Source organism: Ambystoma mexicanum, chromosome 3p (assembly GCF_040938575.1).
Source record: "Ambystoma mexicanum isolate Mex_15411 chromosome 3p, UKY_AmexF1_1, whole genome shotgun sequence".
Classification (NCBI taxonomy): domain Eukaryota; kingdom Metazoa; phylum Chordata; class Amphibia; order Caudata; family Ambystomatidae; genus Ambystoma; species Ambystoma mexicanum.
Window position 1 is genome coordinate 294,678,026 of NC_090925.1, and position 23,930 is coordinate 294,701,955.

The 23,930-nt window shown below is 47.3% G+C and overlaps 1 protein-coding gene across 1 annotated transcript; it reads right to left on the reverse strand.

Moving 5' to 3' along the window:
* Nucleotides 1-6,514: 6,514 nt before the first annotated feature.
* LOC138579882 (involucrin-like) lies at nucleotides 6,515-7,305 on the reverse strand. Its single transcript, XM_069650107.1, has 2 exons — nucleotides 7,287-7,305; nucleotides 6,515-7,233 (listed from the first exon to the last, which is right to left on the reverse strand). Exons 1-2 carry the CDS (start codon nucleotides 7,303-7,305, stop codon nucleotides 6,515-6,517), a joined length of 738 nt encoding a protein of 245 aa, XP_069506208.1.
* Between the last annotated feature and the right edge of the window lie 16,625 nt (nucleotides 7,306-23,930).

Here is a 23,930-nt window from a genome sequence, read left to right on the forward strand (position 1 = left end):
TCTGGGCAGTTTGTACCAAGTGGTCGTGTCTACTTCACTGGGAATTTCACTAGAGGGTTCCATTTCTGCCACTGCTGTTCCCTTGTTCCGAACACAATTCCTGAAGGAGTAATTTTGGATGAGATTAAGGATAATTTTGACTGCTGATTGCTCTTTGCTCAGTCAGACGGCCAACAAAGGAAATCAGCAAAACCCCACCCATAGAAATACAACTTACATGGAATAAGTTGTACTAGAACCAGGATACACACCCCACTAACCCAACTTTCAAATCTCTGCATACCTCACCCACCTGAAAATTCACACAACCACATCTCACCAAGGAAACCGCACGCATTTTACCATACCGCATCAACAACAAACAAACAAAACATAAACAGCACCAACAGCACTCAAGGTCTTGCCCGGTCCGATACTCACACCAAAGCTCAGCGCACTGTATATACCGAACTGAAGCCGCCAACAGCACACCACTTCTCCCACTCTCCTACTCCCCCTTCACCCGACTAACCCTACCCGTCCGCCTTCTTGTTTTAAAGATCTGCCACAGCGCCTGAGGACCAACTGCATTGGTGACGGTGCGCTTTATAAATACCTTAACATTAACATGAACACATTGAGGCCACTCCTCTTGTCACTGGGTAGGAGGGTGAGCACGTTTTTCAAAGTTGTCACATACAACATTCCATTTTTCAGCCGTGACTTCATATTTGTGTTATATCAGTCAATAGAGATTCCAAAATAGAGAACATAGCCACAGATGAGCTACTAGCCTCGAGATCTTGTGACACAATGCTCCGGTCTTCAGCTAGCTACTCAACAGCACTGGCTACGGCAGACAGATTGGACGTCAAAAGGTCTGGAAAAGGGTTAGTAAGGTCGCTGGTGTTGGCATTACTGTAACTCAATCCACAGCTGGCCCAAAGAGACTCATCTAGTATAGCAGGTGCCAAATCAATGGATATTTGTTCAGATTCGCCTCCAAGCATTTCTATGTTCCTGTTACAAGAGCTTGCAGCATCACTTGTAATGGGCGAGTTAGCAGATATTTCCATAAGTAAGTCAGAACCTGGTGTAATCATGGCTTTTACCAGCATTTCAATAGACTTGGCGCCCAGTTCTTCCATCAGGTCTGCACATAAATCATTTGCTGTCTCCTTGCTTTCAGAGGTTTTCAAGAAATAATAGTTTGTAAATTTATTGGGTACTTTGCCTCACTTATTGGGCTCTGTTAGTCTTAAAGTTCTTTGTGGGCATCCACACAGGGATTGGATGGAAGAGGGAGCACATAAGGACTGCCCCTCCCCAGCAGGGGGATCCGCCACGGAACTACACAGGGATCCCATCCTAGTGACTGGAGTACGTGAGTAATCTATGGCCTCAGCCATGGGCCTAGTGTCCAGCTCCCCGTCCACTGGAATCTGACTAGACCAGGAATGGTCTGTGCGTTGGCAGCATCTTCCCATCGCCGGCCGCAACAGCAGTAGTCGTGTGGCGCTTCGGCATCAAGAGCGTAGGTGAGGAAATTGTAGGGGGGGAATGTTATCAGCCGCCAGCCCCACCAAGAGTGTCCAACAGGGTTACGTTAGTAATGTACTGCTATGTGTACTCCAATGGTCAATTCCCAAACAGTCAGAAAGTATAAAGCACTTACTGCCACCGACGTCACAGTGCTTCCTTGAGTCTTTAGATCCAATGTTTTTTAGGAAAAGCTGGCGAGCTTATCCCAGGCACCCAGATACTCTGTTACACTCCGCTCCGCTCCACTGTACGAGATGGCTAAGTATGTGGGCATTAGCAAGAGTGGATTAGAGCTGGTAAAAAGACTTCTCTTCCAAGTCTACCGACAACATCTGCATCTTCAGGTCCTTCAGCACACCAGACACTCTGTCACACTCTGTAACTGAGAGCTTTGAAAATCATAAGGGGGAGAACACAGTGAGGGAATTACAAGGGAGTGGGGAGCTAACAACGGGGAGGGAAATGCAGACAATTGGCAGCAAGGAATCTACCATTATCCATGGGAGGAAAAGGGGGGTGCAGATCACTCAGTCTCAGGTTATGTGGGGGAGTGGAGAGTGTGTGGACCTAAGTTTTAGGGAGGAGCCATTCCTTGAAAAGGAGGGTCCTGAGCGCCATCTTGAAATCTAGAAGCAAGGATGTGAGTCTGGTGTTGATGAGGAGGAGGTTCCAGAGTCTGGGGGATAGACAGAGAAGGCTTGTCTTCTGATTTTCTCCTTTCTGCATCAACGAAGTTCAAGACTGCACATGCCCTTACTTCTGGTTGATCACAAAGGTTAATGAAGGGAGATACAGGAGCTGCTCTAGTCAGAGGAATACAGAGCAAGTTAAAAAGGGAGCAAAGAGAGTTGCTCTACTCATAGGAAACCAACAGATATTAAATGGGAGCAAGGAGAGCTGCTTTACCTATAAGAATGCAGCAGATATTAACAAAGGGAACTACAAGAGCTGCTCCCTCTACTCATATGAATGCAGCAGATCCTAATAAAGGGAGCTACGAGAGTTGCTCTACTCATAGCAATCTAGCAAATGCTAATAAAGGGAGCAAGGAGAGCTGCTCTTCTTCTAGGAAAGCAGCAGATATTAACAAAGGACACCAAGAGGGCTGCTCTCTACTCGCAGGAATGCTGCAGATGCTAATAAAGGGAGCTAAGAGAACTGTTCTTCTCATAGGAATGCAGCAAATCTTAATGACAGGCAATACGAGAGCTGCTCGCCCTACTCACAGGAAAGCAGCCGGCATTAATGAAGGGAGTTATCACCGCAATTGCAGTAGCTTAGCATGCAACGAGATTGTATTGTATCCTCTTTTCTGGACTCGATACAATCAAGAGACTGGCATTGAGTGCTAGGATTGAAATGTGAAATGTATTCATTCAGCCCAACAGGGTTGAGACATTGGCCCTCATTACAACACCGGCGCTAAACCATGGCGCTATTAGCACCATGGTTGGTGCCGGTGTTTTAACGAGTCCGCCATGGTGAAATGGGGAAATACCATCCCATTCCAAGGTTGGCGGGGCTGTATTTCCCCATTTCAACATGGCCCTTCCCCATTCCCATTTTTGCCCCATAGGGCTCAATGGGAATGGGGAAAGCGGCAATTACGGTACCGCAAATTGCGGTACCGTAATTGCCTGCGAGGTCCCTTTGCGGGTCCCTACTTTAACGGCTGGTCCAGACCAGCCGTTCAGGTCAGGTTCTGCAAAGGGACCTCGTAGTAAGGCGCTAAGTGGTTAACGGCGCTGCAGCCTTTTACGGCGCCGTTAACCACTTAGCGCCAGGGTCGTAATGACCCCCATTGCAGTGTATTATCCATCTTGTGAGTAAGGGAGATTCTTTACGGGCCTTGGACATGCACAGTACATTTTATTGTATGTACAGGGGAATTGCTGAAAGTTTAGGGACTTGTCTGTCAGTCAGAAATTGGACTCTCATGCCTTGATAAAGACCATGGCACCAATTTTGGGTCTGATTCACAGCAAGGCAACCTTTGCCACCCTTATGTGGGTGACTAGATGGTTCTCGCCCCTTCCTTCAGTAAGGTAGGAGAACATGTGTGGATGATAGTTAAAATCTACCAACGTTTGGTCTGATAATCCTCTCTTTATCCCACACAGCACCACCAGTTTACATGGACAACATTCAGATCCCAATTGAGCACTGCAACTCTTCCGGTGTCCAGGGTGGCAGCGCTGCTGCACTCATTGGGAAGGGCACATGCATCATCAATGAAATGGTTAAGATAACGGGGGATGGGGTCATGGCAGTGTTTGGAGCCCATCTTCCCCTTTCCCAATCATCTCCCACATTAGCATTTTGGGGTCTGTGCCATCCCTTCAGTAAATAGAGACACTTTTACCAAGTTCCCGCTCATCATGGTGCCATGCATTGGCCAATGAACCATAGTGATCTACTGATACGGGTTCCACTGTCTGCCCCTTGCCTCTGATCTTGACAATGTATGTCAGGAGCATGGGTGTGGTGCACCTTTGTGGTCTTGCAAAGCACAAGTCAGGTGGATGGGATGGAGCAGTTTTGCTCCTCAAATTGGAAGCAACTGACTTCAGTTGTTAAGGCCCAGTTCTTCTGTTCCTGCCTTATGGGCCAAGTATTCAAAGTGACATGCATAGCAGGTTGTCCATTCCACGCACCAAACAAATGATAGCCCCCACTTAATAGTTTTAGGGACCGGCAGCGGTAACTCTGTTATTGTTGGTCGCAGTTCTAATTCCAAGAGTGGTAAACGTGGCAGCAGACAGTTTCCTTTCGCTCTCAGACATTTTCTGTTTCCCATCAAACACTTTTCAGGATGATTTGCTGGTGCTCTGGTGTTCCTGTGACCCACATGTTTACCCCTTGCCAGAATACAAAGATCCCGACATTTTATTCCAGGTTCGCTGATTCCTCAGTCTGTGTAGTGACTGCTCTTTCCATCTGGTGACCGGGTGTGATCCTGTCTTTTTTCCCACCATTCCCAGTGATATCAATGGACGACTTGCGGATGAAGAGGAGAGGCAATGGCGGTGTCTGGGTAGGTTGGTTCCTGTTCCTCACACTTCTCCCAGATTCCCCATCAGCTCTCATGTCTGCGGGAGGACCCTCCACCCCAGGAATGGGGGCTAGACTGGCTCCATCTCTGTTCTAGAAAACTGAACGAGTGATTACTCCAGCATCAGGATTAAGCAAGCGATGAGAGTCCTGCCTGTACAGAAATCCTGCAGACCATCAACCTTTCAGGTATATCTGACACACTGATCCTCTTTCATAGGCCTCCAGTTAAATGGGTAATAACTCGGGCATAGTCGTAGCATTGGTTTGATTCTAGGTTGCAAGGTTGAAGGTTATGTCGCCTGATTTTGCTGCAGTGTGGGGTTAAATTGCCGCCCCAATAAAGCAACCTATCTCGCAATCTCTATCTTCTGAATCTGCCTTCCCCTTTATGTTCTCCTCTGTCATTTCCCTTAGATGGCATTTTTTATCTTGTCGCGGAAGCTGGTTTTAACCGCTTAACTGTGGAACTGGGCAGAGCCTGCACAAATTATTTATGGGAATTCTGGATAAACATGCTCACCTTCAGGGGGTGTTGCTAGGTCTGGAAAAGATCCAGGGCTATGCTAATGTCTCGACTGTCGGGACTCTGGAATAGCCAGCATTTTGGTTGCAGACCCTGAGCTTCTATCCGGGGCTACAACCATAAGTCCTGGGGCTATAACCCCCTCAGCCACCCCCTAGCAACGCCTCTGCTCACCTTTAGCACTTAAGAGGTTTAAAGGGGCAATTACTTCTGACTAAATCAGGGCAATATCATGTTACTTCCCATTTCTGTGAGTCCTTCCAAATATGGTGATTCTGTTGACAGGCTCTTCTTTTTAATCAACCAAAGGGCTTGTCATCTTTTCATATGAATCAGTAGATCTATCTCACTACTTTATTCCCATCTTCCTTCTTTTTCACAGGATCCGAGCCTGTGGTTGCTGTTTGTGTACAGGGATGTTTTAATGTATATTAGTAGCCATAGAGGGGATTATGGTGGCCTCCCAGCCAACCAGCTGAGCCTCCTCAGAGTGGGAGGCCGCCATCTTACCTCACCGGGAATCAGGTAAGTGTGTCCTGCACCTCAAACCCCCTCCTTACACCCCCAATCCCAATTTTCAACCCCTCAACCTACCCCAACCGCCTCCCCACTTACCTTGTGCTTTTTCATGTGCCGGCACTGGGAACACTCAGTATTCCCGGCGCATCTCCTTCCCAGAAATGGCCACCATGGAAAGGGAGAAGGAACAACATGTGCTTCCCCTCTCCCCTTCTCCCCGATCCATGGCAGCCATCTTGTTTTGTAGTTTTTTCTCAATTTGAGAAACGGCAAACACGCCATTTCTCAGCTTGAGAAAAAACACTATTAGTATCCTGGTACAACATGCTGGGGTACTAATAGAAACACAATCCTCGCTGGGGGGGCATTACCAGTTAGGTAATGCCCTGGGGCTAACTTTAAATCACTCACTTTGCTCGGTCTCCTAACTTATGCCCGGGGTATTACCTGACTGGTAAGCCCCTGTTCGGGTTGTATTCCTTAGTAAACAGTACTCTTGTCTTTTGTTAGATGTAGGGCTGCTACACGGCTCTCAAATGACATGTATATCCTGCAGTGAAAGCGGCAGGTTAAAATGCTAATGATTCCTCGATCGGAATGGGAGTTTTGAGTTCAGAACTCTCTTGTGTTCTTGGGGAGTTTTCATTGAATTTTTGGTTTTGTAACACTCTTTCGTGGCTGTGTTGCTCTTCTTTCTTGGGTGTGACTGAAAGGTATACATGGCTCTGTTATATAAAGGGGTGAAGACAGGCGAGTTGCTCATATTCTGATATGGTATGGTAACCCTAAACTCCCTTATTCCATATCAATCTGAGCTTCCCTTATGGGAGGACGTTCCATGGGTCTACTGTATTCGAGGCTGGGATATGTGCAGCACATCCGATGCGCTACATGCTCTTACGCTACATGCTCTTGTGCTACATGCTCTTGCGCTACATGCTCTTGCGCTACATGCTCTTGCGCTGCATGCTCTTGCTCTACATGCTCTTGCGCTGCATGCTCCTGCGCTACATGCTCCTGCGCTACATGCTCCTGCGCTACATGCTCTTGCGCTACTTGCTTTTGCGCTACATGCTCTTGCGCTACATGCTTTTGCGCTGCATGCTCCTGCGCTACATGCTCTTGTGCTGCATGCTCCTGTGCTACATGATCTTGCACTACATGCTGTTGCGCTGCATTCTCCTGCGCTACATGCTCATGCGCTATATGCTCTTGCGCTACATGCTCTTGTGCTGCATGCTCTTGCGCTGCATCCTCTTGTGATACATGCTCTTGCACTGCATGCTCCTGCGCTACATGCTCTTGCGCTACATGCTCTTGCGCTGCATGCTCTTGTGCTATATGCTCTTGCGCTATATGCTCTTGCGCTGCATGCTCTTGCGCTACATACTCTTGAGCTGCATGCTCTTGCGCTATATGCTCTTGCGCTGCATGCTCTTGCGCTGCATGCTCTTGCGCTACATACTCTTGAGCTGCATGCTCTTGTGCTACATGCTCTTGAGCTGCATGCTCTTGTGCTACATGCTCTTGCGCTGCATGCTCTTGTGCTACATGCTCTTGCGCTGCTTGCTCTTGCACTACATGCTCTTTAAATGTCAAGTTTGGATAGAGAGGGCCTGTAATTAACAAGGAAAATGAGAGAAAGGTGCTTGGGGCTACTTGAAGTTACCTGTCAAGAATGCTGCCATATTTTACAAAGTAATCAAATGGATGGGGAAGAATAGGACTTGGAGTAATACGGTTTACTATAAATAACCATGGCATTCCCTGCCATGGTGTCAGCAGATGAAGCGATATCTTGTGAATTTTCCAACGTAAATAACCTTGTTTCAATTTAATTCAACATAATTACTTTCTGGGTAAGTACATTTTTATACGTGTTTTGAGGGTTAATGGCTATACGAAGGGTGGGGTGGTAGAGGCAGGGAATTGGGGGGCATGGGGTACCCCCCATTTAAACAAAACAATAAAAATAAATGCTGTCGAAGTAAATTACGACACAGTAATTCGCTTCGGAAACCCGTGTAGAAGCGCTGGAGCACGAAGCGGCAAAGCCCGGAGCCCGATCGATACTTGGCTGCTTTGCGGCATGTTCTCTTGAATGGAATGCTGGGAGCAGGGAATCCGTCAGGAGAGATTTAATAAAGGGCAGAGACAGGAGCTTTTGGAATATTGCAGTTCTAGGAAAGGGCCCCTGTCCCTTCCGTCGTCGCCAACTTGTCAACCTGCCACATGCAGTTGGCGGGAAAGGCGGAGACTGCAGGCTGCTGCTCCTCGGCCTGGATGAGCTGAACACGGAGCCTCCACCGCCTGCTGCCTGGACTGTTTCATAATCTGGCAGCAGAGACCAGGGTCGAACTGGGGCATAAAATCCATCCAAGCACTAATGAAAAAGGGCCCTGCAATCACGCAGTACAATTCTTACAATTCAGACCAGGCTGTTCCAGTACCATCCAAGGGGGTCTCTCTGGTAAAAAACAAATTGCAAATAATGAATTTGGAAACATATTGGCTTAGCAACATTGGTCAAAACGGGTCTAGTAACTTATGAAACTGGCCCACGCTCCACAAAAAGAGGCCCGCTCTATAAATAAAAAAAATGGTCCCATCCTAGAACCATGGGCTGGCATTTGGGGCATTGCCCTATTGCATTATAGGCCAGCCCGAGCCTGGTAGAGCAGCGTTAGAGATTGAATTCAGTTGCCTTGGAAACAGCAGCTGTGGCAAGGTCCTGCCTGCAGACAAAAGTAATCGATTAAGCCAGAGATGGTCCTGTTATTTACATCCACAGTTTCTTACCGAAGTTTACCAGACATGGATGGGAAAGTGGTTTGCAGGGAAAACCTATCTCTGCCTCCAGCATCGGGCCTTCCAAGCAGAATTGGGCCCAATGCTGTTATCCATTTTTGATGTGATTGTTGAACCTCGGTCCCTTTATCCCCCTACAGCCTTTTCATACATCCAAACTACTGCCCAATTTTCTCAGATAAACATCAGTTCTTCCTCCTTTCGAGTGTAAATTTCTCAAACATATGCACATATTGGCACGAACAGAGCTCACAATTGATTCTCTGCATGTCCTGGCTTGTTAACTCGCTTTTACTTTTCTATAGTACTTTTAGAATTATTTCCAGTTAAAAATCCTGGGTCTAGAATACTAAAATAATGCACGAGATGATCATCTCACAATTCATAATTTTTTTTTTTTTTTTTTTTTATTGTAAAACTTCAACTTGATATTTTCGTATCATGTTTTTGTTACATTTCCAAAAGAAAAAAAAATTCTACTTCGTCCATCTCCACCGTGGGTATTCTTAGTTAGATTTAACAATGAATGTTGTAGTTTAGGGTAACACATTTTTATGGTAACACAGTTACCGGAAAGAGCAGCCACCAAGAGGGCAGATCTTTCAGATACTGGCGGCCTTCAGTTGGGTACTGACTTTAGGGCTTCATCAAAGAAGTTGATGAGGTTGCAAGAGAGCTTGATATTATGACCTGCTGTTGCGTTATCCCACCAATCATCGGGTTCCTCGGATTGTGTTTTAAATTCATTTAGATGCACCTCACGGAGATCTGTCAGCATTGGGCACAGTATAGCTAGGTGCTTTAGAGATTCAACTTCTGTGGTTTTGCAAAAGCGGCAGTAATTATTTGCTGTTTCATTATTCTTTTGCCTCCAGAGCGTCTCATTAGTATTTAAAGCGTTCAGTCACAGCCTTAGAAATTGTGCCCTGTGGTGGCGAGACGGACAGTTTGTGAGATATTTTGGTTGAAAATTCAGTTTAACATGACTTCTGGAAGTGGGCAGGGTTGATTTAAGGGCTAGGCGGGTATTGTAGGTTGTGATCCAATCCCATTCCGCTATCTTCTTCTTGGCATGTTGTGGGCGCTTGACTAGCTCTTCCTCCGATATGCCTGCGTCAGCCATGATAGAATTTAGTTTGAGCTTCCATGTGTGGATGAGGACATGGTCGGTGGTTTCCAGCCCCAGCTTAAAGATGTTATATGCTGGGATGGTAGAGCTGAGTAATATTTTGCGCAAGGTAGATAGAGATTTCCAGACAATTGTCATATACATGGAATTCAAAGCTAGCTCATATCTCAGAGACGACATGGAGATTTGATTCGGAAGGCTCAGGACACGTCTCCAAAACTTTCCCTCCAGTTGGCACCATAGGTTGTGGTTGATATTCAAGGCTGCTTCGCTGCCAAAAGTAATAGTTGGGATTACTTTTTGAAGATAGAACGTTACTACGGGAGCGATAGAAAATTTCCCGTAGTCAATATTTATTTTGGCAGCTTGGAGACTCAGGATCTTTATTTTGTCCTTCAGATCACCGGTCCATGCAGCTTCGCAAACCGAGTCATTGACCATTACTCCAAGGTAGCGAATAGACTTAACAACATTTAGCACTTTATTTTCTATGTGCCATTGGAAAGACCTGTCTTTTTTTGATCTACCTTGGCCGATGCACATGATTTTTGTTTTCTCTGTGTTTAGATAGAGCTCGTTAGAGGTTAGAAACTCATGCAGGCGAAGAAGAAGATGTTGAAGGCCAATTTGGGTTTGATCAACCAACACTATGTCATCCGCGTATACCAGGTGATTAATGAAGGTTCCGTTTAACTTGGGTGGAAAACAATGAACAGACTTTAGCCACTCGGGTAAGTCAGCTATAAAGAGTTTAAAAAGGTCTGCTGCGAGGGGGCAGCCTTGTTTGACGCCTTTAAATGTTCTTATTGGATCTGTAAGATCGCCTTGTGAATTGACTCTGACTTGGATGGACGTATTGGAGTGTAAGGCGATGATGGGGTCTAACAAAGACTCTGGGCAATGCCACAGACGTAGTTTTGCCCATAGTTTGGTCCTATTTATGGCGTCAAATGCTTGTCGAAGATCGACAAACGCCAGGAAGATTCTTTTTTTCGCCTCCATCGCTGACAGCTTTAAAAATGATAGTATTGTCAGATTCACATCAGTCCCCACGTTTTTCGTGAACCCTGTTTGGCGACAGTCAAGTTTTCCTGTTGAGATTGCCCAATTCACCAGCTGTTGGCGCAAAAAGGATCCGAATACTTTCCCAATAGTATCTAGAAGGGCAATCGGGCGATAGTTCGAAGGGTCGGCTCGACATCCCTTCTTATATATCGGAACTACAATAGCCCTGCACCAGGAGGAAGGCAGTTTCTTGCAGCTTGTAATCCGACAAAACAGCTCGTGAATAAATTTCGCCCAGTGTACACTGTGTTTTTTGAGCATGAGATTTGATATTTGGTCTGGCCCAGCAGCTCTTGAATTTTTCAGCTTGGAGATTGCATATTCAATCTCTTTGCAAGAAGGTATGATGTCCCAGGTAGAGAGTGTCACGTCAGGCTGCGGGGGATCTTCAGACTCAGGTTTTTCATACATTAAGGTAAAGTATTCGCGCCATTTGTCGCCGGTGATTTCATTAGAAATTGCTGGCGATGATTTGGAGCGGCCCTTATTCAGGATGGCCCAGATTTCACGGGTATTTTTCTGTACAAGAAGTTTTAACATCGTTTCTGCTCGACCTTGATCGATGATGGTTGAGTGTGATCTTAGCCAATTTCGATAGTCTTGTCGTCGGGCCTTGATTTTCATTGCCTTGCAGCGTAGATCGCACGGCTCTCTTTTAATTTGCCTGAGATCTTTCCTTAGTAGTTTTTTTGCCAGTCCGATTTCAGAACTATATAGATGCTTCGGGAGTGATCCGTACGTTCTTGAGTTGGAAATTATTTGACTGTGGTCCATCAGCAGATGTGTATATTCTACTGTCTCAAATTCGTTTACGCTGTGGCATAGATTAGCGATAGCTGATCCATTGATTACTAATCGATTGCCTGTTGCATTTGTTTGTAGTTGAAAAGAATATTTGTCTGGCGTTTTGCAGAGTTCTTCATGCCAAACAAGCCGTAGCAGGTTATGATCGCTGGATGACATTGGCCGTACTTTGAGGGAAGAAACCTTATCGAAGAGGTCCGCCGAGGCCCAAATATAGTCGAGGGTATTTGTTCGAGCCATGCTATGCCACGTCGGATTTGCAGGAGAGTCGCCCTTTGTTGTTCCATTTAGCATCTGGCAGTTGCGTGCCAGAAGTTCCTTTGACCAAGTTTGGCCTCGCTTAGCTACTTCAAGGTCCGGAAGCCGGACATTTAGTTTAGTAAGTGGATCATATTTAAACCAACTGCAGTTGAGGTCGCCGCAGATAAGTACAGAAACATTGTTGTGTTCTACAAAAGTGTGATCTATTTCATTCAATATTGACTGAATGAAAGATGTTGAAGAAATCATGGCAGGATTCCAGTATCCATGTATTATTAGAAGATGGGAGACGGTGGCTCTTAATGAAAGTTTGAGCAAAGTGCTTTGCACGAATGGGTTAGGGTTCGTGGAACTAACGAGCGACCACCAGTTCTGGATTTTCAAAAGAGTTAACAAGCCTGCAAATGGTCGACCCTTTGGGTTCTTTCTAGCTGGATTTATCAGCGTAATGAATCCATCACGAGTCGGGGGATCCCGTAGCCACGTTTCCTGTAGACATAACGCAAACACATTCACCAAGGATTCTTGGAAAGTGTTAAACAAGTGCGTGAATCCTCTCGTGTTCCATGACAGTAGAATCAGTGCCTTTTGTTTGACGTCGGCTCATTGTTGTTTGCGTGGTCCATTTGGGAATCGTTTTGCGTTATTGGCTCTTCTTTCAAATGATTGATGCGTGGCAGCGTCTAAAATGTCGGGTGATGAAACTAGAGATTGGCGCACAGCCTGACGCCTGGCGGTGCCGTTACTTGCTTCATGGTCACGATTTATCTTGGAAGATGAAGCGCCTCTCGTTGTGAGAGGTTCAAGGGTGAGATCAAAGCCGTAAAGTAGGAGATCTTCATTTGCTTGAAGTAGCATATTTTTTACCGCCGTCGATGAAATATGGAGAATCACTTGGTCGGAAGACGCTTCTGTTATATATTCCACAATTTTGATGTCGTCTGACGAGATGGCTCGCAGTGGAGGTATACATGCGAACAGTTTTAGGATGTTTCCTCTATTTAGGTTGACTTCGTTGCCGTCTGAGTGGATATTTTGGAGACGGAGTTTCCACTTACTAGTTTGAGGCTCAAAATTAGCAGGACCGGGAGCGCGCTGCATTGGAGGCAAGCACAGTTTTAGCTGATTCGACGTGTGTTTGGGATTTAGCCTACAACTTAATGGTTGCTGGGCTTTCCTCTTTATTGAGGGTAAAATTTGTCGGGCATTGGTCCTTGATTGTGCGATCTTCGATGTTTTATTTGTCTCTAGCTTCTCCCCCATTGATGGCCCGGTTGATATTACAGCTGGAGCTACAAGAGAAGCATTGATGGAATTCTCAAGATCAGCTGAGTAGGTCGATAGATCACATAGGTCAACAGAGGAATCTTGAGAACCGTCTATAGTGGAAGCATCGTTGGAGGCTATGCGCCGTCGTTTTATTGAGGTCCTTGAGGGACTCGGTCTAGCACCTGTAGATCTTGATGGTGCATTGTTTGAAGGTTTTATTAAAGTCGCTGAATGAACATGCCGAGTAAACAGACTTGTCTTTTTGGGGGTTGTTAGATTCCTTATAAATTTTTTTTTTTGATTTGCTGTTTTTGTTTAGGATGAGTGCTTTTTTTGTTAGAAAGCTCTGCCTCTTGTCCGGCAGGCTTTTTCAGATAAGTTTCGACGTTTGTAATGATAGTTTTTGCTGGCCCTTTGAATATATTAAATGAGTTCACTGATTTGGAGGTTTGTGCCGGTACATGTCCTTGTAACGAGATTTCTTTTATTGTGAGGCTGCTTGTTTGCGGGACTGGTCCCTGCGTTTCCGAGGTTGAAACAGAAGTGTCATAAGAGGGCGCCGGAAGGCTCATTGTTGGATCATACAGCGATGGTTCTTTTCCGAGTGTCGCTGGTGCGGTCGAAACTTGAGGACCGGGGGATCTTGATGGATTTTCTTGTTTCTTGCAAGGGTCTCGGGAGGCCAGGGTTGTGTTTTTTCGCATCCATTTCACGGCGTCCAGCAAGCCTTCCATTAGAGAATCGTTTTGACAGTGTTGACGAGCAGCGAGATCGCTCAACCTGTCTTGCCATCGCGCCGCATTTTCAGTATTTGATGTCATTTGGGCTTGAAGGAAGCACGAGAAGTGTTCAAGTTTATCGAGTTTTGCCGTTAGGTTCGAAATGGCAGCACCTTGGTCACTTATTGATCCTATCAATGATTCAAAAATTTTGGTGAATGGAGCTAAGGCAACAGCCGAGGCAGCTAAGACGTTGTTATGTATCTGAGAAAGCGCTTCGGGTGAAATGCCAAAAGACTGAGGTGCGGAGTCTTGAGGGGACAAGGAGCCAACAGAATTGTCTAAGTTGTAATGCGGATTAAAAGTGGTAAATATTTTTGCAGAAATCGTCGGATGAGCTTCTTCACCGAACTGAGATGGCCTTGGGTGTGGGGTACTTGCATTCGGCGTTGAATTTTCACATACAGGAGGTATGATGGAGGTGCATTTAGCTTTTAGCTCGGCGACTCTTTGCAGGCGACTTGCCCGAGCAATCGCACTCCGATCGCATGGAATGGGGAGTGGATTGAGTGCAGGGGCCGGTGGCTGAGGGGTGCTAAGTGGCTGAACGGCGCTGAGCTGGTCGTTTGCACTCGAGATGGAAGAGCGACCAACGTCTGGAGCTTGACATGCCAAAGCGCTATCGTTGTCAGATTCGGTGCATTCAAAGGCTGTTCCTATAGCAGTACGACCTGCTATTTTTAGAGTAGGAGGATCAGTTCGGGAATAAATTGGATTGGTGGTGACCAAGAAACGTGAGATATTAGCAGGGGCCATCATTAAATTTGCGGTGCTGACCAGTGCGCTCTTGGGGCCACGCGACTGAACCGGGAAGTGACAAGCGCTTCCCTTCTGTAATAGAATGTCATTGCCTGTGGGGCGACAAGTCAGCCTCACAGTTGGCGTAGAAGGTCGTTTATTGTTCAGAGCTTGTTTGGGAAATAAATTGTTCGTCGCAAGGTTTCCCGACTCAAGATTTGGGATTGTTAACAGTTCTTCATCGGTCACTAAATGTGACAAGATACCTTTGTCTGTAGAAAGACCAGCAGCATTCATGGAGTTGTTGTTATGAAAGGGTGTAGATGCCATTATGGCCGGTTGCGTCGTTCGTAATGTTTCAGATGTCTTAACATCGAACCGAGGCGCCGGAATGTCCCCTAACACGTTCGTCGAGTTCGGTGAGTCCACCTTACTCGCTCTGTTTGCAGATATGTCTGTTTTATTGACAAGTGAGATTTCATCATTAGATGCTGGATTGTATTCCAAATTAATGGAGAGGAGTCTCGATGAATCAGGATTGTCTGCCTGTGTTGCTAAGGCATGAGATGGAACTATGAGCAATACAGGTGGAGTTAAAGCATCAGTCTGTGCGCATTGCTCTTCGAGAGCTAACAAGGCTAGGGGCTTTGAAGAGCTGCAAGCTTCTGTTGGTAGTGACTCCTTTGTAGCCATAAGTGCACGTCCCGTAGCTTTACTTACCTTTGTGCCGACTGCAGCTTTCATCATCGACCAAGGATTTGTAGAGCGCCGTTGCTGTAAGGATTTTTTTCGGGTCTGGGGGCCGTCTGCCGATAGAGTCATTATTTATGACGGCTCGCCAACAGTACGTGGAGTGAGGCCACCAGTGCCTAACAGTCGCTTAACAGTCACTGGGCTTTACTCCTGACGGGCTTAACGCCACAAGGGTGGTAGCCTCTGCCCTTTGAAGGCCGGCCCGAGTCACGTGATGGGGTCACGTGCCGGTGTTGTCACGCCTCCTCCAGGAAGCGTGTTAGAGCAGCGTTCCGTGTTAGAGCAGCGTTCGCAGCAGGAGCAGGAGCAGGGAGCAGCTGAGGATTTCCAAGTGCTTTTGTGGTAAGTTCCACGCACTGAGCGGGCGGCAGCCTCTGCCCTTTGAAGGCCGGCCCGAGTCACGTGATGGGGTCACGTGCCGGTGTTGTCACGCCTCCTCCAGGAAGCGTGTTAGAGCAGCGTTCCGTGTTAGAGCAGCGTTCGCAGCAGGAGCAGGAGCAGGGAGCAGCTGAGGATTTCCAAGTGCTTTTGTGGTAAGTTCCACGCCTGTCCTGGCTTGTTAACTCGCTTTTACTTTTCTATAGTACTTTTAGAATTATTTCCAGTTAAAAATCCTGGGTCTAGAATACTAAAATAATGCACGAGATGATCATCTCACAATTCATAATGGCTCCCCTTGAAAATTCTTTGTACCATGATCTCTTGGGTGTACACAGTTAAAAAGAACTAAAGCCACACTGCTGATGAGCAAGTCCAATAACGTCACATGCCTGTAGTCATTGTTCAACACAATTCTGCTGCTCAGTAAGCATGAGGTAGAACAAAAAAGGCCTTCTCAAAAAGTAAAGAGTTTGGTTGTGTGACAAACAAGCTGATTCCATAAAATTGGACTTTCCAGCTTCCTATTCATTTGAAAGGGGTTTGGCTTTTTTATTCCGTTTAGGTCCTTTTCTTGCAAGAAGGCAAATATTGAGTAGCCTTTTGTGGGGTCTGAGGAGTGTTTACTTTGGGACACCCTTGTTTCTATCGAAGTGCTATGTACCCACAATGTTACACTTAACAGGAGGAGCTCTAACTAGGTCAAACCTATAACCCACTCCCCAGTCCTTCCTGTATCTCCTGCATTCTTATTCCATTAACAATTTGCAAATTATAAATCTGTTGCACAAAACAAAAACAAACAATGTAAACAATAGACAGTGAATGGCTGGGGTCAAAACCTTGGGTTTTCAAGAGTCTACTCATTCACTGTGGCTAAGTGAGGTGGCCCTGAACTATATTCTTACCCACCCGGGGATGTGGATGAGCAATGCTTTGGGTAAAGGTAGTGTTTGCATATTGGTGAGGTGCTCATGTGAGTTCCTGTGTGAGCAGAGTTGATAACCACCTGGGGATGTGGAAGAGTGAGGCTGTGGGCTAAGGCAGTGTTTGCATATTGGCGAGGTGCTCTTGTGAGTTCCTGTGTGAGCAGAGTTGCTACCCACCCGGGGATGTGGAAGAGTGAGGCTGTGGGCTAAGGTACTGTTTGCATGTTGGTGAGGTGCTCATGTGAGTTTATGCGTGAGCAGAAATGTTTCCCACTCGGGTATGTGGAAAAGTGAGACTTTGGGTTAAGGTAGTATTTGCATATTGGTGAGGTGCTCATGTGAGTTCTTGTGTTAACCGAGTAGTTACCCACAGGGGATGTGGAAAAGTAAGACTTTGGGTTAAGGTAGTGCTTGCATATAGGTGAGGTGCTCATGTGAGTTCCTGTGCGACTAGAGTTGTTAACCACTCAGGAATGTGGAAGAGTGTGGCTATTGGCTAAGGTAGTTTTTGCATATTGGCTAGGTGCACATGGGAGTTCCTGTGTGAGCAGAGTTGGTACCCACCTTGGGATGTGGAAGAGTGAGGCTGTGGGCTAAGGCAGTGTTTGCATATTGGCGAGGTGCTCATGTGAGTCCCTGTATGAGCAGAGTTGCTACCCACCCGTGGATGTGGAAGAGTGAGGCTTTGGGTTAAGGTAGTGTTTGCATATTGCGGGGTGCTCATGTGAGTTCCTGTGTGACTAGAGTTGCTACCCACCCATGGATGTGGAAAATTGTTTCTCTGGGCTAAGGTAGTGTTTGCATATTGGCAAGGTGCTCATGGGAGTTCCTGTGTGAGCAGAGTTGCTACACACCCGGGGATGTGGAAGAGTGAGGCTGTGGGCTAAGGTACTGTTTGCATATTGGCGAGGTGCTCATATGAGTTCCTGTGTGAGCAGAATTCTTACCCACCCAGTGATGTGGAAGATTGTGACTGTGGGCTAAGGTAGTGTTTGCATATTGGTGAGGTGCTCATGTGAGTCCTTGTGTGAGCAGAGTAGTTACCCACCTGGGGATGTGGAAGAGTGAGGCGTCAGGTAAAGGTAGTGTTTGCATTTTGGTGAGGTGCTCATGTGAGTCCTTGTGTGAGCAGAGTTGCTACCCACCCGGGGATGTGGAAGAATGAGGCTTTGGGTTAAGGTAGTGTTTGCATATTGGCGGGGTGCTCATGTGAGTTCCTGTGTGACTAGAATTGCTACCCACCCAGGGATGTGGAAGAATGTGGCTGTGGGGCTAAGGTAGTGTTTGCATATTGGCTAGGTGCTCATGTGAGTTCCTGTGTGAGCAGAGTTGGTACCCAACTGGGGATGTGAAAGAGTGAGGCTGTGGGCTAAGGTAGTGTTTGCATATTGGTGAGGTGCTCATGTGAGTTCCTGCGTGAGTAGAAATGTTAAACCACCCGGGGATGTGGAAAAGTGAGACTTTGGGTTAAGATAGTATTTGCATATTCGTGAGGTGCTCATGTGAGATCCTGTGTTAACCGAGTATTTACCCACAGGTGATGTGGAAAAGTGAGGCGTCAGGTAAAGGTAGTGTTTGCATATTGGTGAGGTGCTCATGTGAGTCCTTGTGTGAGCAGAGTTGTTACCCACCCGGGGATGTGGAAGAGCGAGGCTTTGGGTTAAGGTAGTGTTTGCATATTGGCGAGGTGCTCATGTGAGTCCTTGTGTGAGCAGAGTAGTTATCCACCCGGGGATGTGGAAGAGCGAAGCTTTGGGTTAAGGTAGTGTTTGCATATTGGTGAGGTGCTCATATGAGATCCTGTGTTAACCGAGTATTTACCCACAGGTGATGTGGAAAAGTGAGACTTTGGGTTAGGGTAGTGTTCACATAATGGTGAGGTGCTCATGTGAGTTCCTGCATGAGTAGAAATGTTACCCACCTGGGGATGTGGAAAAGTGAGATTTGGGTTAAGGTAGTGCTTGCATATAGGTGAGGTGCTCATGCGAGTTCCTGTGTGACTAGAGTTGTTACCCACCCAGGGATGTGGAAGCATGTGGCTGTGGGCTAAGGTAGTGTTTTCATTTTGGATAAGGGCTTATGTGAGTTCCTGTGTGAGCAGAGTTGCTACCCACCTGGGGATGTGGAAGAGTGTGGCTGTGGGCTAAGGTAGTGTTTGCATATTGGCTAGGTGCTCATGTGAGTTCCTGTATGAGCAGAATTGCTGACAACCTGGGGATGTGGAAGAGTGAGGCTGTGGGCTAAGGTAGTGTTTGCATATTGGCTAGGTGCTCATATGAGTTAGTATGTGAGCAGAGTTGGTACCCACCTGGGAATGTGGAAGAATGAGGCTTTGGGTTAAGGTAGTGTTTGCATATTGGCGGGGTGCTCATGTGAGTTCCTGTGTGACTAGAGTTGCTACCCACCCAGGGATGTGGGACAATGTGGCTGTGGGCTAAGGTAGTGTTTGCATATTGGCTAGGTGCTCATGTGAGTTCCTGTGTGAGCAGAGTTGGTACCCAACTGGGGATGTGAAAGAGTGAGGCTGTGGGCTAAGGCAGTGTTTGCATATTGGCGAGGTACTCATGTGAGTTCCTGTGTGAGCAGAGTTCCTACTCAACTGGGATGTGGAAGAGTGAGGCTGTGGGCTAAGGTACTGTTTGCATATTGGCGAGGTGCTCATATGAGTTCCTGCGTGAGCAGAATTCTTACCCACCCAGGGATGTGGAAGATTGTGGCTGTGGGCTAAGGTAGTGTTTGCATTTTGGCTAGGTGCTCATGTGAGTTCCTGTGTGAGCAGAGTTGCTACCCACTTGGGGATGTGGAAGAGTGAGGCTGTGGGCTAAGGCAGTGTTTGCATATTGGCGAGGTGCTCAAGTGAGTTCCTGTGTGAGCAGAGTTCCTACCCACCCGGGATGTGGAAGAGTGAGGCTGTGGGCTAAGGTAGTGTTTGCATATTGGCGAGGTGCTCATGTGAGTCCTTGTGTGAGCAGAGTAGTTACCCACCCGGGGATGTGGAAGAGTGAGGCTTTGGGTAAAGGTAGTGTTTGCATATTGGTGAGGTGCTCATGTGAGTCCTTGTGTGAGCAGAGTTGTTACCCACCAGGGGATGTGGAAGAGTGAGGCTTTGTGTTAAGGTAGTGTTCGCATATTGGTGGGGTGCTCATGTGAGTTCCTGCGTGAGCAGACATGTTCCCACCCGGGGATGTGGAAAAGTGAGACTTTGGGTTAAGGTAGTATTTGTATATTGGTGAGGTGCTCATGTGAGATCCTGTGTTAACCGAGTAGTTACCCACAGGGGATGTGGAAAAGTGAGACTTTGGGTTAAGGTAGTGCTTGCATACAGGTGAGGTACTTATGTGAGTTCCTGTGTGACTAGAGTTGCTACCCACCCGGGGATGTGGAAGAATGTGGCTGTGGGCTAAGGTAGTGTTTGCATATTGGCTAGGTGCTCCTGTGAGTCCCTGTATGAGCAGAGTTGCTACCCACCCAGGGATGTGGAAGAATGTGGCTGTGGGCTAAGGTAGTGTTTGCATATTGGCTAGGTGCTCATGTGAGTTCCTGTGTGAGCAGAGTTGGTACCCACTTGGGGATGTGGAAGAGTGAGGCTGTGGGCTAAGGCAGTGTTTGCATATTGGTGAGGTGCTCCTGTGAGTCCCTGTATGAGCAGAGTTGCTACCCACCAGGGGATGTGGAAGAATGTGGCTGTAGTCTAAGGCTAAATTTGCATATTGGCGAGGTGCTCATGTGAGTTCCTGTGTGAGCAGAGTTCTTACCCACCCGGGATGTGGAAGAGTGAGGCTGTGGGCAAAGGTACTGTTTTCATATTGGCGAGGTGCTCATATGAGTTCCTGCATGAGCAGAATTCTTACCCACCAAGGGATGTGGAAGATTGTGGCTGTGGGCTTAGGTATTGTTTGCATATTGGTGAGGTGCTCATGTGAGTCCTTGTGTGAGCAAAGTTGTTACCCACCCGGATATGTGGAAGAGAGAGGCTTTTGGTTAAGGTAGTGTTCGCATATTGGTGAGGTGCTCATGTGAGTTCCTGCGTGACTAGAGTTGTTACCCACCCAGGGATGTGGAAGCATGTGGCTGTGGGCTAAGTTAGTGTTTGCATTTTAGCTAGGTGCTCATGTGAGTTCCTGTGTGAGCAGAGTTGCTACCCAGCTGGGGATGTGGAAGAGTAAGGCTGTGGGCTAAGGCAGTGTTTGCATATTGGTGAGGTGCTCATGTGAGATCCTGTGTTAACCGAGTAGTTACCCACAGGGGATGTGGAAAAGTGAGACTTTCGGTTAAGGTAGTGCTTGCATGTAGGTGAGGTGCTCATGTGAGTTCCTGTGTGACTAGAGTTGTTACCCACCCAGGGATGTGGAAGCACGTGGCTGTGGGCTAAGGTAGTGTTTGCATTTTGGCTAGGTGCTCATGTGAGTTCCTGTGTGAGCAGAGTTGCTACCCACCTGGGGATGTGGAAGAGTGAGGCTGTGGGCTAAGGCAGTGTTTGCATGTTGGCGAGGTGCTCATGTGAGTTCCTGTGTGAGCAGAGTTCCTACCCACCCAGGGATGTGGAAGATTGTGGCTGTGGGCTAAGGTAGTGTTTGCATATTGGCGAGGTGCTGATGTGAGTCCTTGTGTGAGCATAGTAGTTACCGACCCGGGGATGTCGAAGAGTGAGGCTTTGGGTAAAGGTAGTGTTTGCATATTGGTGAGGTGCTCATGTGAGTCCTTGTGTGAGCAGAGTTGTTACCCACCCGGGGATGTGGAAGAGCGAGGCTTTGGGTTAAGGTAGTGTTCGCATATTGGTGAGGTGCTCATGTGAGTTCCTGCGTGAGCAGAAATGTTCCCACCCGGGGATGTGGAAAAGTGAGACTTTGGGTTAAGGTAGTATTTGCATATTGGTGAGGTGCTCATGTGAGTTCCTGTGTGAGCAGAGTTGCTACCCATCTGGGGATGTGGAAGAGTGAGGCTGTGGGCTAAGGCAGTGTTTGCATATTGGAGAGGTGCTCATGTGAGTTCCTGTGTGAGCAGAGTTCATACCCACCCAGGTATGTGAAAGATTGTGGCTGTGGGCTAAGGTAGCGTTTGCATATTGGCGAGGTGCTGATGTGAGCCCTTGTGTGAGCATAGTAGTTACCGACCCGGGGATGTGGAAGAGCGAGGCTTTGGGTTAAGGTAGTGTTTGCATATTGGTGAGGTGCTCATGTGAGTTCCTGCGTGAGCAGAAATGTTCCCACCCGGGGATGTGGAAAAGTGAGACTTTGGGTTAAGGTAGTATTTGCATATTGGTGAGGTGCTCATGTGAGATCCTGTGTTAACCGAGTAGTTATGGACAGGGGATGTGGAAAAGTGAGACTTTGGGTTAAGGTAGTGCTTGCATATAGGTGAGGTGCTCATTTGAGTTGCTGTGTGACTAGAGTTGTTACCCACCCAGGGATGTGGAAGAATGTGGCTGTGGGCTAAGGTAGTGTTTGCATTTTGGCTAGGTGCTCATGTGAGTTCCTGTGTGACTGGAGTTGCTACCCACCCGGGATGTGGAAGAATGTGGCTGTGGGCTAAGGTAGTGTTTGCATATTGGCTAGGTGCTCATGTGAGTTAGTGTGTGAGCAGAGTTGGTACCCACCTGGGGATGTGGAAGAGTGAGGCTGTGGGCTAAGGTAGAGTTTGCATATTGGCGAGGTGCTCCTGTGAGTTCCTGTGTGAGCAAAATTGTTCTCCTCGCGGGGATGTGCAAAAGTGAGGCTTTGGGTTAATGTAGTGTTTGCATATTGGTGACATGCTCATGTGGGATCCTGTGTTAGCCAAGTAGTTACCCACAGGGGATGGTGAAGAGTGAGGCTTTGGGTTAAGGTAGTGGTTGCATATAGGTGAGGTGCTCATGTGAGTTCCTGTGTGAGAATAGTAATTGCCCACCTGGGGATGTGGAAGAGTGAGGCATTGGTGTAAGGTAGCATTTGTAAATAGGTGATGTGCTCATGTGAGCACCTGTGTGAGAAGAGTAGTTACCCACCCGGGGATGTGGAAAAGTGAGGCTTTGGGTTAAGGTAGTGTTTGCATATTGGTGAGGTGCTCATGTGAGATCCTGTGTTAACCGAGTAGTTACCCACAGGGGATGTGGAAAAGTGTGACTTTGGGTTAAGGTAGTGCTTGCATATAGATGAGGTGCTCATGTGAGTTCCTGTGTAACTAGAGTTGTTACCCACCAGGGATGTGGAGAATGTGGCTGTGGGCTAAGGTAGTGCTTGCATTTTGGCTAGGTGCTCATGTGAGTTCCTGTGTGACTAGAGCTGCTACCCACCCAGGGATGTGGAAGAATGTGGCTGTGGGCTATGGTAGTGTTTGCATATTGGCTAGGTGCTCATGTGAGTTCCTGTGTGAGCAGCGTTGTTACCCACCTGGGGATGTGGAAGAGTGAGGCTGTGGGCTAAGGCAGTGTTTGCATATTGGCAAGGTGCTCATGTGAGTTCCTGTGTGAGCAGAGTTGCTACCCACCCGGGATGTGGAAGAGTGAGGCTGTGGGCTAAGGTACTGTGTTCATATTGGCGGGGTGCTCATGGGAGGTCCTGTGTGACTAGAGTTGCTACCCACCCAGGGATGTGGAAGATTGTGGCTGTGGGCTAAGGTTGTGTTTGCATATTGGCGAGGTGCTCATGTGAGTTCCTGTGTGAGCAGAGTTGCTACCCACCCGGGGATGTGGAAGATTGTGGCTGTGGGCTAAGGTTGTGTTTGCATATTGGTGAGGTGCTCATATGAGTTCCTGCGTGAGCAGAATTCTTACCCACCCAGGGATGTGGAAGATTGTGGCTGTGGGCTAAGGTAGTGTTTGCATATTGGCGAGGTGCTCATATGATTTCCTGCGTGAGCAGAATTCTCACCCACCCAGGGATGTGGAAGATTGTGGCTGTGGGCTAAGGTAGTGTTTGCATATTGGTGAGGTGCTCATGTGAGTCCTTGTGTGAGCAGAGTAGTTATCCACCCGGGGATGTGGAAGAGTGAGGCTTTAGGTAAAGGTAGTGTTTGCATATTGGTGAGGTGCTCATGTGAGTTCCTGTGTGACTAGAGTTGTTACCCACCCAGGGATGTGGAAAAGTGAGACTTTGGGTTAAGGTAGTGCTTGCATATAGGTGAGGTGCTCATGTGAGTTCCTGGGTGATTAGAGTTGTTACCCACCCAGGGATGTGGAAGAGCGAAGCTTTGGGTTAAGGTAGTGTTCGCATATTGGTGAGGTGCTCATGTGAGTTCCTGCGTGAGTAGAAATGTTACCCACCTGGGGATGTGGAAAAGTGAGACTTTGGGTTAAGGTAGTATTTGCATATTGGTGAGGTGCTCATGGAGGATCCTGTGTTAACCGAGTAGTTACCCACAGGGGATGTGGAAAAGTGAGACTTTGGGTTAAGTTAGTGCTTGCATATAGGTGAGGTGCTCAT